The sequence below is a fragment of the Ascaphus truei genome, chromosome 3 (assembly GCF_040206685.1).
Source record: "Ascaphus truei isolate aAscTru1 chromosome 3, aAscTru1.hap1, whole genome shotgun sequence".
NCBI classification, from domain to species: Eukaryota; Metazoa; Chordata; class Amphibia; order Anura; family Ascaphidae; genus Ascaphus; species Ascaphus truei.
In genome coordinates this window covers 243,211,359-243,225,792 of record NC_134485.1, presented here as the reverse complement: position 1 = coordinate 243,225,792, position 14,434 = coordinate 243,211,359, and the positions used below count along the sequence as shown (strand labels likewise).

General features: G+C 42.9%; 1 protein-coding gene across 3 annotated transcripts in view; it reads right to left on the bottom strand.

Moving 5' to 3' along the window:
• Window positions 1-14,434, bottom strand: part of AFF3 (ALF transcription elongation factor 3) — a 508,712-nt gene that overhangs the window by 61,366 nt on the left and 432,912 nt on the right. For all 3 annotated transcript variants that reach the window (XM_075590476.1, XM_075590475.1, XM_075590473.1), the window contains one exon: window positions 14,098-14,138. In XM_075590476.1, coding sequence (XP_075446591.1) covers window positions 14,098-14,138 — 41 coding nt within the window. The remainder of the gene's footprint in view (window positions 1-14,097; window positions 14,139-14,434) is intronic.

The following is a 14,434-nucleotide window of genomic DNA, read 5'->3' as shown; positions in this document are numbered from 1 at the left end:
CCCCTCACAACCTTATCTATAGTTGGAGCACCCACAAACCTAATACAGGTTCTGGGGTACTCCCCTTAACCTAGGGATCACCTCAGCTACAGGGACACTGTTCATCCCTATTCCCCATTTACCTTTCTGGGCTATGTTGAAGCAGGGAACCCTAGAGGTCAGTTGCGCAACTGTTTTCAAGGGGAGATATTGCCGGGACAATGTGCCTACATGTATCCGAGAATCAGGCACGATTCCGGACCCCAACTACTTGGGCACATTCTGACAATAATTCCTCCACAAAATCCCCCTTGAAACTCATGCACTAGCAATCCCTTCTCGCTGACATGCCCGGAAAGATAAAAACACAAAAAATTCTTTATTACATTGCATTGAAAGATACAATGTTACTGGGCCCAAGAGCAAGCTCTCTTGGACCCTTATATATGGATTAGAGGTTACAAAAAATGGGCTTAACCTTTATTTGAGAGCCTGGTTACCCCTTACCATCACAGGTATATCCAACCGTACTTGAATCACACCATCGATGGGGTAGTCTTCACTACAAAGACCCCTTAACGTCATCTTTTCTGCCAGCTGCATTTACAGATGCTTCAAATGCAGTTCGTAGAACGGCCGGTAAATGATGGTCACTTGAGACCCAGTGTCCAGCAACTCAGAAGAGTAGATGCTCTCCACAAGTACTCTTACTATGGCCGTGTGTCCTATTCGATTGTAGGCATCCGATGACCCCTCCTCTTCGGAACTCGGCTCAAGGGCAGTATCCGAGGATGTGGACAGGTGTTCTGTTGACTGCACGGTGAAGGCCATAGTTCCAGGGCTGGAAATATCTGACTTCAGGCAGTCCTGGGCAAAATTTCCTTCTTGGTGACAGTTGAAACAACGGTTGTTTTGGGTCGTTCTGAAGCCAGAGTTGGGAGCCGAGCATCGATGTGTTTGGGGAGGGGTTTCCGGGGGAATATCTTTCTTAGGATTCGCCTTCGCGCTTGGCTTCTTGGAGGGAGTTCCTTTACTCTCTCCTTTGGAAGACCCCCGAGACGTCTTGGAAATATGGACTCGCAAAATAACCTCTTGAGTTTGTACTTGATCCATTAGATCTTGAAAATTAAGGGGATGCTCCATAGAAAGGGTGCAGCTGGTCCTGATAGCGACCAGATGCATAGGCAAAACTCCCCGCAGGAGTTGTTTGGTTCAGAAGTTGTTTGCCTTGGACATCCAGATAACCTTTTTATTGACAGGGTCCATAGGGCCAATTGAACCTATAGGAGTAACTCTGATACTTCCTCCCCCTCATCTTGTGTAAAGGTATGGAACTGTGCCATTACAGCGATGGCATCGTCCTTAATTCTGTAAACTTTGGTTAAGGCCGGGATTAGGGTTTGGGCGTCAGCCCACGCATGACAAAGTAGAATTGCACCATTTTAGCGGCTGGGGGCTGCAGGCACTCCACAATCCACTGCCACTTGACTGCGTCAGAGCAGGTCCATTCTGGAAGCACTTGTACCGTGTGGTCTCTCCACTCTTCAAACTCCTCTTTTCCTAGCGGTGTGGGCCACACTGCCAAGAAGGCTTTCAGCTTGCGATAGGGTTGTGTCAGGGACAGCTGACTTATCTTCTCTGTCAGCTGCTGTAGTACTCCAGCGAGAAGCTGAGCTCCATTTGAATGGCTAGCTTTGCTTCGGCTCGGACTTCCTGGTAGAGGTAAAGATGTAAACACCTGACACTCCTCCACGCTAGGGATGACAGTGAACTTCTCCAGTTTTATGGTCAATACGGGGTATATGAGGGGACATGTGCTGGGTGGGACTCCGGGAAGCTGCAGAGACTGTGGAGCATCTTCCTCCGGTATATCACGGTGGCAGTTGACTAGAATCGTACTCCACATGAGGGTTGTATCCTTGTTTAGATCTAAAATGCGGGCTTTAGTAAACACTGGGATCTCGCTCAATGTTGCGCACAGATCCAGTAAGGACAGGGACATTGAAACATAGCTGATGGCGACCATGTGACTGGGAGGTACTTGGCATTTCAAGGCTCAAACGTTGACACTCTGGCGGGACGGTAGGGACATGTTCCCTTCTTGGATCTGACTTTTCTTAATTTAGATTGGGCACTCCAGGTCTGAATTTCAGCAGCGCCTCCCAATGTAGCCCTTTTCCCTATGCCTAAGAGAAACTATGCGGGCGACTACACGTGCGGTTTTACCTGTTGCTCACAGGAGGCCTAAGGCTTTGCCACCAGGAGCATGGGGTGAGCTCTTTCTCCTATAGTGCAGCGCATCCATGAGGGATCCCTGCGTTGGCGGGATAACCCCTCACAGGAAACAGTACAGTAATGAAAAATACACACACAAGTATATTACGGATATTTACTGTACAACAATACAATAACAATATCCTAGTGCAATACCCACAGTATAGCTCAATGCCACAACGTATTGAGGGTGCAGTGGCACCAATAGCCCTGGTGTCCTTCTCAATGTCAGTTCCACCCCAGTGTGAGATAGCACTACCCTGTGGACCGTTGGTGCACTTTGGTGCACTGGTGGACCGGTGGGCACTCCTGTACCCAGGTGCAGCTGGTGAAATAGAGGATCAGTCTGGTCCCACGACATGGGGCCTCCAATAATCCCCTCACTCTTTACGCGTCCGATGCGCCTTATGAAGTGCGAGCTCAAGCTGGAGGGTCTCACACAATGTCTCTAGGGCCCTGGCCTGGTCTCAGGCCGCAGAGCACCGTGTGACCGTCCAGTCACCGGTGTAATAGTCCCACTGTATACTAAGGGGAAGCATCCCTATCTGGGGCCTTCCCTGCAATACACAAGCTAGAGGGGGACTCAGGGCCTAGCTGGAGCGTAAGGGGAAAACCTAGGCCTAGTCCAGGAAAGCACTGCTACCTGGACACTACCTCTCTTGCTGCCCTCCTTCTTCCGATTGGCGCACGGTCTGTATTCGCGCCAAACCTATTCCCTGCCTCTCTTGCTTCCCACAGCCCTATTGGCTGGCTAACCCCATGTGGCATCCCCAAAGGACTATGGGACATGTAGTCCCTTGCTCCGGCTTGTGGAGCCACCTAAGATGGCCGCCGCACTCACTAGCTTCTGTGCATGCGCAACACGTTGTATTGTGCAAGAAACAAGAAGGCCACCGCACTGACTGTGCATACGCCACCTAACCAAGATAGCCACCCCTTGCACTCCAACACAGGGTGGAGCTCCTGTGGCTCAGATCCAGCCTGCAGCTTCCCCCCTGCCCCCGCACTAGAAGTGATAGGGGACGTGGCTACATATACATACTTTAGCTGTTTTGCATTGGTAAAACTGTTCAATGTGTATCATCAGAGTAATACCTACTTCTATATTTTCTGTTTTTGTCTTTTGCACCAGTGTGTACAAAGCTTGCCAAATTAACCTCTAAATTATGCATAAATACGTTATAAAACACTTACTAAACGCTATTTATCAAATGCACACGCCAAAACTTCGGCAAAAAAACAGGACACTTAATGCATACCCTGTAGCTCCAAAAACTATTTTAACAAAAGTTTTTTTTACATGCAGCAGACTGAATTTCATTTTTACTTTTTATCTCCCAGAAAGGTTCCTGACTTCAAATCATAAGGAAAACGAAATATTTGAAGCAGCACATACAAACTTTCATTTCCCTATTTTATGGTTTCATCTAGTATATCGTAAACATTTATTGCTATAAGACTGTTTGGCACTTTTTCAAAGGATCTCAATGACCTCATGGTTTTGTGGCTTTGCCGCTTTACATGGCATTTAACATTGTTGGCACATTTAGAAATAAGCACCTCTAACATCAGGCAAATCTACCTGCTTATCGTTTATGGACAAGGAATAAGCGAATGTGACCCTTTCTATTTGCATGTTGGATTTATTTGTGTATATTGTGTTTTTTTGTGTGTTTTTTTTAAAGAAAGTCTGCTTATATCGTACCTTATATAAGGAATAAGTGTTGTACATTCGAGGCAACATATAAAAAACAAATGAAAGAATAAGCAAAAGCGTAACATACAAGGAAGAATCGGTAGATTTTTGTTCAGCACACTGGGCACTGGTTTCTAGTGACTTGGCTTTAAGTTTAAACTCTGTCACTGGTTAAGACTTCGGGACCAAAAATCCATGCCCTGAATAAAATGACCAACAATTAAATCACAACTGCGCAAATAATGTGTAAAACTCGTAGTTACATACTGTATCCCTACCGCCCAATACATCTTTGTTTAAAGGTTGCATATTGAGGTTAGTGTGACAGGGAAATATTGCATGTCATTATCATGTACCTCAGATCCATGTCAGACTGTGCTGACTAGCCATCTGATTCTAGGAATTCACTACAGTCCAAGTATTCAGCCTACAGGATTCAATTGCTAGGGCTAATTTTTGAAGTCTGTCTCTGGTGTGCTGCACTCTGTATCCCTCTGTGGTACAAGCCGGCCGGAGGAGCATTACTGTTTCCTTATGTGTGTTTTGTGTGCTTGACCATTGTGCCATCTAATAAATTAATGTGTTTAATACAAGTCCAAAGGAGTAATAAAAAAAATAAAAAAACAGGATGCCAAGCAAATAACTTCATGTTCCCTAAATTAGAAATGGTCATTACTTGCTTTAGTGCGAAGGCGTTATAATATATGGTAACGTTATGTTAAATCACCTACTGTACATGAGCTCAGTGCATCTGGGCCTCAGTATTTCTAGGAGTTGCTTTCCGGTATCTTCCTCAAACACATTTTGGGGCTGCAGGTCAACAAGTGATGTTTTTGTGTTGACGATGATAGACATTTGTTCCGAATTATCTGCTCTAAAACACTGCTGCTTCTGCTATATTGAATTTGTCTTTCACATACAAATGGAAGAGAGACACGGGTATGATTAACTTCTTACACCCTGTCATTTTTTACTGCTCCTCTTGCCCTAGAGTTCTCGATTGACCATTTAGCGCACTGCTATATGCACAAATTGCTCAGCTTGAAAAGTGACAAAGATATATACTTTGATCACAGTCTTCAGTTTGCTACAAATTCCGGGAGCCTGGTGTTAGGCTAACTGACTTGCTACTGCACACATATACTGTATACTGTAACTAATCTAACACGGCAGCTTAGAGAACATTTGAGTGTACAGGAATACAGGAATGATAACCAAGATGCAATACAATGTGCAAAGCTTTCTTGCTGTCCCACACTATCCAAATTAAATGTGGCAGCCCACGTGTTGACACTATGGGTGTTATTCAATAAACTGTGATTGTCCCAATCAGGGCACTATCACACGGAAACGCCAATTGACTTAAATGGGAGTTTACTGTACATGTAGTAGTATCCTGATCCGAAGTATCACGGCTTAATTTGAAAAATCCCTATGTACTGTATGGTACATTATGTAACCCAGTGTTTGTATTACAAATTTAGCAGACTTTAGAGTAGGAAGGGAAAAGTACACTATGGTTACATTCATCTGAAATTATAACTCATAATATAACTCTGATATATTGAAGGGTTTGCAAAAGGTCAAGTGGGTTGATATTAAGTTACTTTGTACTGAAAGTATAGATTTTGAGTATAATATTTATTGTCCCCAGAGATGCCTATTAATATTATCAGCAATACATTGCCATACTTACAATAATTTATTTATGGCGCTTGCATACCATGAGAAAAGGGGCATGGAATTTTCACTGTGCTCTACAGAGCGACATCATTTGCAATGAACATCTTATAAAGACCTTTCACGTTACTTCATGTTACGTACCTCCCTCTTACCTTGACCCTAAGCTTCCATGGAACCTTTAGTTTGAGTACGGTTTGCCAACAGCCCAAATTCTTGTACTAACTGAGTGCAATTGCCGTCTCACTTGACACCTCCAAGAGCCAACAAACTAAAGCTAGTACATATGATGTGAATGTCCTAAAATAAATGGGCAACATTTGCACTGTATCCCCTATAAAACTGTAGCATACATTTACAAGGCCTGCCATTTGCAGCAGTGTGAAACCTATAATCGGTAAAACAGGTTTCTTGACTCGAGTGTGAGACTATTAAACATGTTTGTACATAAAATGATCGACGTTCAACAAAAAACTATAAAGATGTAGTCCCACTTACTGTATATACACATAGGCCAAGATACATCAAACTGTGATAACCTAAAAATGTGGTATTACCGCAAAACAAGTGGGTTATTTTTATAGTGCAAAACATCCACGTTGCACCGCCAAAAATAACGGAGAAAGTAACATGTACTAATACTGGATGTGTTGTAACCAAAGAAAAATGAACAAAGTGAATAAAAATGTATTGAAAATAATAATAATAATTATTATATATATATATCTCCTGAGGGGAGATTGGAACGTTAGTTGAGCTGACAGTTAGGCCTGTTAGGGGCAGAGTGTTGGAAGCTGGACACTGAAGGGGGTAGGGTGCGAGTGTGCAGGTGCCTGTGGCATCTGCACTAGGCCAGAGACCCCTGATAGGCCCCAGATAGGCCCAACTCCCCTCAGTTTGTGGCTGCTACAGGGACAGGCCCATAGATAGGGATACTGCCCCTGTAGCTTGTAGTGAGGGACACAGCCAGGACACAGCAGCATCCTGGCCCTTGGTGGTCTGGGACCAGACCATTCCACGGAACAAAATAACCTTGAGGTGGACACCCCACGCGGGGACCACCCCACGTGGAGGCGGAAGCGCGGTATTTTGTGCTGTTTGGAATAAGAACTTAATCCCAGTATTGTGAGTCTTCTGCCGAGGACAATATCAGCATACCAGCAGTGGATACCATAACGGAGGCGGGAACCGGAGAGCCAAGCTGCAAAGATCCATCTACTTACCGAGGACCCGAGTGATGATTGCAGTGTGCTGATCCGTGACCTGCTGTCCGCTGTAGTGGTAACATGTGCCCCAAACATGCCCTGCTTTGTTGATTTGCTTTGCTGTACGTGCATTTATTACCACCCTTGAATTTGTCCCATTATATTTTACATACTACACTATGAGAGTTGTGCGCTGTTTTTCTTTTTCTTTCACATGTTATCTAAGGTGCTGAGCCAGCTATCCTGACCAGCAGCAGACTCTCATTCATTATTGTACAAGGTTATATATTCATTTATATTTGCATTAGTCACGGATTTGATTTTAGCCTTGGTGTGTATTTTTTCATATGTGTGTTTTATCACATTTAGATTCACTTAAGTTTCATTTGGACTTTATTTATTATCACTTTAATCGCTACAAATTGGTGCACAGTTTTTTATATATTATTATTTGGATAAAGACCTCGGAAACACACAGAAACACAAAATACAGAAATATACACACTTACTGTGGTCTGGGGTATGAGATCTAGCCCTTCCTAGGTGCAGGGCGCCTGCTTGCGAGGGTTTACCCTGGGCGGAACCTTGTTCCGGACGTCTTGAACCGAAATCCAGCAGAAAATCCTGACCGGGACCTAGTCCTGAATCTCCTGGAACTGATTTTGGCACGAAATCCTGACTGCGACCGCTACAACGATTTGTAGAACTTGGCCGCTAAAGACGGAACTTATTCCCTACGAGGCAGGTTTTTGTAGCTTCAAAACGTAGCTGGTTGCTTTGCTATTTTGAACAAAGCAACTTTGAAAAGCCAGCCCTAGCTTAATCGTCTCAAGTCACAGAAAGGGCTGGTTCTCTGGCTGGGGCTTCTCCTTGCATTCCTTCCACTGTTCTATGTTCAGCATGGAGGTAGGAGGAGCGACCAATCAGGCGTGGGAATTCCTCCCCGCCAGTTAATAGGAAAAAGGGGCTTGTGCTTTGGCTGACATCAGAGGAGGGGGTGTCAAGCCAGTTCGGCATGCCCCGTGTGCGGGACATATGGATTGACCAATGAGAAACGCGCCGACATTCTGCCATTTCCCCCAGTCAATCCAATGCCACCTACGTGCAGGCTCCACCGAGTCTGGCATTCTCGCAGGGGCTATCTGTTCTCTGGGCCCAGTACTCTGCCTTGCCCCGGCCACTTAGCACCTTGACATCTTTGAACTAAGGACTCTATACAGACCTGCTGGCGTCTGTGCTGATGCCCTAGCTAACTGTACAGAGCCTTATAGCAAATGTCTAAAACATTATAACATACACTTTAATAAAGTATACACTTTGGGGAACCTTATACTTATACGGGAAATGGATTGGGGCTATGTGGGCTCGAAATCCAGGAGTCTGGGGGACACTGGGTAGCCCCGGTATAATTCACCCTGCGTACCGACAAATCATGCTTGCACGCTGGGGAGAATTAAAGGACAACCAGTAACTTTGGCCCCCAAACTCCTGCAAACAAAATAATTGCATTTCTACCCATATATCCCACCTATAACTGACACACAAGAAATCTCACAGTTCTATGGCCAAGGGAACATGATAACAGAAAAAAGCCGGGGTCACTTTATTTTCCACATGTATTATCCTGGTCCCTGGCCTATGGTGCTTATGTAAATACCAAGGACCCCATCCCGTCACAACGTCAATGGAAGATAAAGAGATTTCCTACCTTGCCAACCCAAATCTCCCCTGAAATGTGCTATTGTATGTATGTACAGTATGTATGTATGTATGTCTTTATTTATATAGCGTCATGGAATGTACAAAGTGCTTCACCGCTGTAATACACGTGACAATCATCTAAATAACAAATAATACAAATAATACAATGGGAAGAAGAGCTTCAGACATTAAAGTAACATTTAGGAAAATGAGTCACTGCTCCGAAGAGCTTACAATCTAATTGGTAAGTAGGAAGAATGTACAGAGACAGTAGGAGGGCATTCTGGTAAGTGTGTCGGCAAGGGGTCAAGGTTTATGTATGAGGCGTAAAGTATTAGCAATGGAGATACTCATATGCTTCTTTAAGCAAGTGTGTTTTAAGGTGGGTCTTAAAGATGGATAGAGAGGGTGCTAGTCGGGTATCGAGGGGAAGGGCATTCCAGAGGTGTGGGGCAGTCAGTGACAAAGGTTTAAGGCGGGAGAGGGCTTTAGATACAAAGGGGGTAGAGAGAAGACATCCTTGCGCAGAATGCAAGAGTTGGGATGGTGTATAGCGAGAAATTAGGGCTGAGATGTAAGGAGGGGCAGAAGAGTGTAAAGCTTTAAGAGTGAGGAGGAGAATTGAGTGTGTGATACAGGATTTTACAGGAAGCCAGGAGAGTGATTTCAGCAGGAGAGACGATGAGACAGATTTAGGAAAGAGTAGAGTGATTTTCGCAGCAGCGTTTAGGATTGTAGGGGAGACAGGTGAGAGGCTGGAAGGATGGACAGCAGGAGGCTACAGTAATCGAGACGGGAGAGAATCTAGTGACGCAGTACGGTGATGTCAGCAGCCACCACACGAGACACAAGGAGTGCGTTCGGCGTGTATCGCCGTCAGTGTGGGAGCTCCCCTTTTTTACAATACCAAAGCCACACTAAGCACCAACCCATTACGGATCGACTGACATCAATTGACATCAACTGATAGCAATTGCCGAGACCCAGGAACTGACAGCTCGACACGAGGACGCCTATATACATCAACCTAGGAGCGGACTGCAGTACCTGTAGTTTGATGCAGAAATCAGTGGTGTTCTTCTGTGGTAACATGTACCTAACATGTAATGCTTAGATAATCTGAATTGATGTACTGTACGTGCAATACTTACCTGCTTCACTACAGCACATTATATATTAATTACTACACTAGGAGAGTTGTGCTCTGTCTTATGTCTTTTACTTTCCACAAGATGTTGAGCCATCTTTATTGAATAGCTGCAGACTCTCTGATTGTTTAGCTAAGGTTACAATTTGTATCTTATTAGTTTCACTTCACATGTGTGTATTGATTATTTAAAAACACATTTGTGTGTGATACACTGTATACCTCACGGTTTATGATCAAGTCACTTTTGAAATAATATATTTTTTCACGGGGGGGTCGTATGTTTCACTGCAATATTTAAATCACCCCTATTTTACTTTTTCACAATCTGGTGCGCGGAACGATATACTTTTTACGTCTCAAGTTTGACCTCGTAGACCCACCTTTGTGATATATTTTTCTGCGTGCTGTGCTCCGTTGCCTACACTCCTGGAACTTATATGAAAAATATGTTTCCACTGAGCAAAAATAAAGCAGTATAACATATAGAAGATATATTGTATACAGTAATACTTTCTTTTTATATCAGACATGCAGTGCTACTATATTAAGTACTGATATAGAGCCCAGTTATTTGCAGTTGACTACTGTCGCGGCCCCTTTAAACCTCCAGCTTGCCCGTAAAAATGCGGGCATGTTTTCAATTTGAGCCGGGGTCCTCCGCGCGTCGGCCGCATCTCCAGACAAGCGCTAACGGCGCTTATCATTGAAAGCGCCCACGGCGCTGGAAAACAGCGGAATACGCCGCGTCTGCACGCGTTTTTAAAAAGCCTGTGGTGGCGGCCGCAGGAGGTTAAAGGCGGCCGCCACTGTATTTCTGTTCTAAGTTCTCATTGTAATTCCTTGCTAGCTGTTCAGTGGATAGCAACAATGGAACAACAGTACTTCTGAGAGCGTCCTCTCATACACTCAGCTAGCTTCATGAGCACAGAACTTTCATGAGTGCTTCTCACTAAGTGACATAACTAAAACCAGAATTGGATAGGGAATTGTGATATCCTCACAGTTTCCTTTTTAAGTAGAGTAAATGCCAACAGTATGTGATAAAGTACTTCTCAGTGTCGGCACCTTTTACATAATGTGTGGGATATCTTCCCATAAAGTTTAATGTGTTTGGAAACAGACCAGCATTATAAGGTCTGGGACGCATGGCCTGTGAACTAGAAAAATAGAGCCGAGGAATCTATCTCAACCAAAGGTAAAACCTAATACCGGAGCCAACGCAGGGGAAATAAAGGGGACGAGCTCTTCCCTTATCTCTCTTCCCCCCTCCCCTCTTACCCTTTCCTATCCCCCCTCTGTCTTCTATTCTTTTTCACATCTTTCAAGTAATAAAGCACTTAAAGACTTTGAAGGTAGTAGCCTTCCGATTGGAGGCCCAGAAGCATTTAAATGTTCTAAAGATAAGATGGAGTTTCTGTTGGCTTTAATGAAATGTCTTAAGACCTTATGGTCAGAATATGTTTAAATACCAAAAAAGATAGTTCTATTGTTCAGATGAAATTTACGTACATTGTTCTTCCTGTTTCAAAGTTTTGATGTGATACCACAAAAACAATAAAAAACGTTTGAAATAAAAAATGTGTTTAATTGCAGTTTAAACAAGGAGCAGTGACTATCTTCAAAGGACATAGAAAAAGTTTAGCAGGTGTCCAAGCAGGGGTGGGTGGGGGGGAAGCAGGTGCTTCAATGTGATATTTAAAAAGATTCCGTCAGAAGCCCAGTATGCTCACACTTTGAAGACATACTGTACACTGTCCTAGCATGGTATTTTAGTCAGTTGGGAGCTATTTTTACTCCTTTTACTCTGCCAATCCAGTATAACGGGGAGTGGAATGTTGGACTGGCATAGGTTTGAAGGATCCTATCACAGAATAAATAGAATTTCACATGTATAGTGGGATTAAACATATTTACCTTTGTTTTCTGGATGATTTGGTAATTGCATTTGAAATCCATTTGCATTTTTTCAGTGCTCAGTTCATTTTTTTTAGTTAAACAAATAATTTCAAGCAGCCACTCCCTCCACCCTCTTCCACATCAAGTGTTTGTCTTTGAACCACAACACTCAAAACTCTGGGGACCCATTGATTGATGAGATATTAGTTGCAAAAAAAAAAAAAAAGATGGCTGCAAGGTCACACAATCAGCTGCAAAATCATCTCACGTTGATGTAATTCATGGCTTTCTATTGGCTGCCAGAGTGAGGCTGACTCCAGTTGCCATATTTTTTCCCCCCTGGACAACATTTATTGCAAGGGAATTTTCAAATTAAATATCTCTGGAACCGGGGTGTCCTCATAGCTTAGAGTGCTGTGGTTCAGCTCTGCGGGAGTCCTTGTTTCAAATAAGGTAACAAAGGATATATAAATATATTAAAAAAACAAACAAAACAGCTATTAATGATCATTGTTTATTATTATGCAATGTAATGAAATTCAAAAAGGATAAGCTTTAATTCTTGGTCAAAAAGTAAAAATTGGTGTTGGGCAATTTTTAGGAGACAATCTAAGGTATTCTGCCATTCTTCCTTTGACTAGCACTGGGTTAAGGGAGCTGTTTCGAGGGAAAGAATAATTAGATTTAAACTAATTACGACTATTCTCTATTAGAATTGGCCTGTTACACTTACAATATTTTGCAGATGTGCTTTTTCTGTACCATTTGGATAATTATAATGCATGATGTATTGCAGGAAGTGTATTACACAGGGTTCTGCTGACATATGCTTGAGCAGTTTAATGTCAGCAAAATCGCTCAGTATGCCAATAGATTTGTTATGCATGGATAGCTCAAAATAATTGGATATATATACAGTATATATTTTGGTAATACCTCTTTTCATTTGGCGTTGTAATTACTTTAAAGCAGCAATACTATTTATCTTTGTGAAGTCACACTCAAAATCAAAATACTGTAATTCCACAGAGATTCAAATTATTACATTAAAATATGATGTTGTATTGTACTATATTATATTGAACTACATAGTATCTCCAGGGCTGCAGACAGCTTTCCCGGGGCCCAGGACTAAAGTTTGCACCGGGTCCCTCCACCCAGGTGTTGGCGGCTTTGCGAGAATCTACCTCCCGCCTCGTTTTCTCTTACACTTCCCCGTCACCCTTTCCTTACCCCCTCCCTCTCCTACAACCCCACCTCTCATCATCCCTCCCCATACTCAATAAACCCCCTCCCCAATATTATATATATTTTAATGTGTGTGTATATATATATATATATATATATATATATATATATATATATATATATATATATATATATATATACAGTGGTTGACAAATCACCAAAAAATCTACTCGCCACACAAAAAAATCTACTCGCCACCTAGTACCAAACGTGTGCTGCTTGGGCCAATATTTACTCGCCCGGGGGTTAAATCCACTCGCCCGGGGCGAGCAAATGTATAGGTTTGTCGAACACTGTATATATATATATATATATATATATATATATATATATATATATATATATATATATATATATATATATGTACACACACACACACACAAATACACACACCCAATATGCTACTCTCTCCAAATAGACACACAATAAACTTCTCTCCCCAAATACAAACATACGCAATAATCCCCCCTCTCAAAATACACACACACAAACAATAAGCCCCCCCTCTCAAAATACACACACACAATAAGACCCCCCTCCTCAAACATAATAAGGCCACTCACACACCTTTAGGTAAAGGGTCTGGGGCATGTCGACTTACCTGGGTGGACGCAGAAGGGCCCTGCAGGCCCACTAAAGGAACCTGGGGAAGGGAGGGATAGATGGGCAGTGCCAAGAGAAGGGGAGGGCCCTTCTGTCCTGCAGGAGCGGAGGGAGGGACAAATGGGGGTGGATTCCAGAAAAGGGGAGGGCCCTTCTTGCCTGCACAGAGGAAACTGTAGGGTTGCTGGCAGGGTGGCCAGGCCCCTTGACTGGCCGGGCCCGGGAACGACTTTATAGTAAAGATATTAATATATTTATACCCAAAATACTTACCACATGTAATAATTTTTTTTAACCTTCCCTGAATTCCATGGGCACCAAAAGTGGATCATTCTCAGTATAATATGTTATAAACATAAGCCATGTCCATGATTTCTGCAGTGGTAAAACCTATGCATAAGTGAGAACTCCAAATATGCAAATTTATGACAGCCCAGTTCACCGACATGTAGTCCCATATCTACTAAGTGTTGCTATTCCATGACACCTCCCGGCACTGAATGAGCATAGGGTGTCTTCTGGCACTGGAAGGTGTACTATGGAATTGCACCATTTAGTAAATATGGCCTTGTGTATGAAATCAGACTATGAATTATATGCCACAATAAAATAGTACTTCAAGTTTCATAAAGCAATTTATAGTTCATAAAGATAATAAAACGTACCTGTCATCTTTTACTCTGATGGCTTGTTCCTGGGCTGCCTGCTGTAAAAAAAAAGGCCAGAGATGTTTATTTTATATTCCAAAAGGAAGCTACAAGATTAATCTGTCTTGCTAACCAAATAGCTGAGCAGATTCTAAACAGAATTTTTTTTTTGTTGCCGTATTGAACTGTATTAAACAGCATACACAAGTACATTTTGTACCTCAAGACAATTCTTGGCTACTAAAAAGTACAACGCAATGCTAGAGTCTTTGGGGGAGGTTCACTAACCTATGGGATCTTGCGTTAACTGTTACTCATGTCACTGGCAGTTAAAGCAGGATTGTGGTGGGTTAAA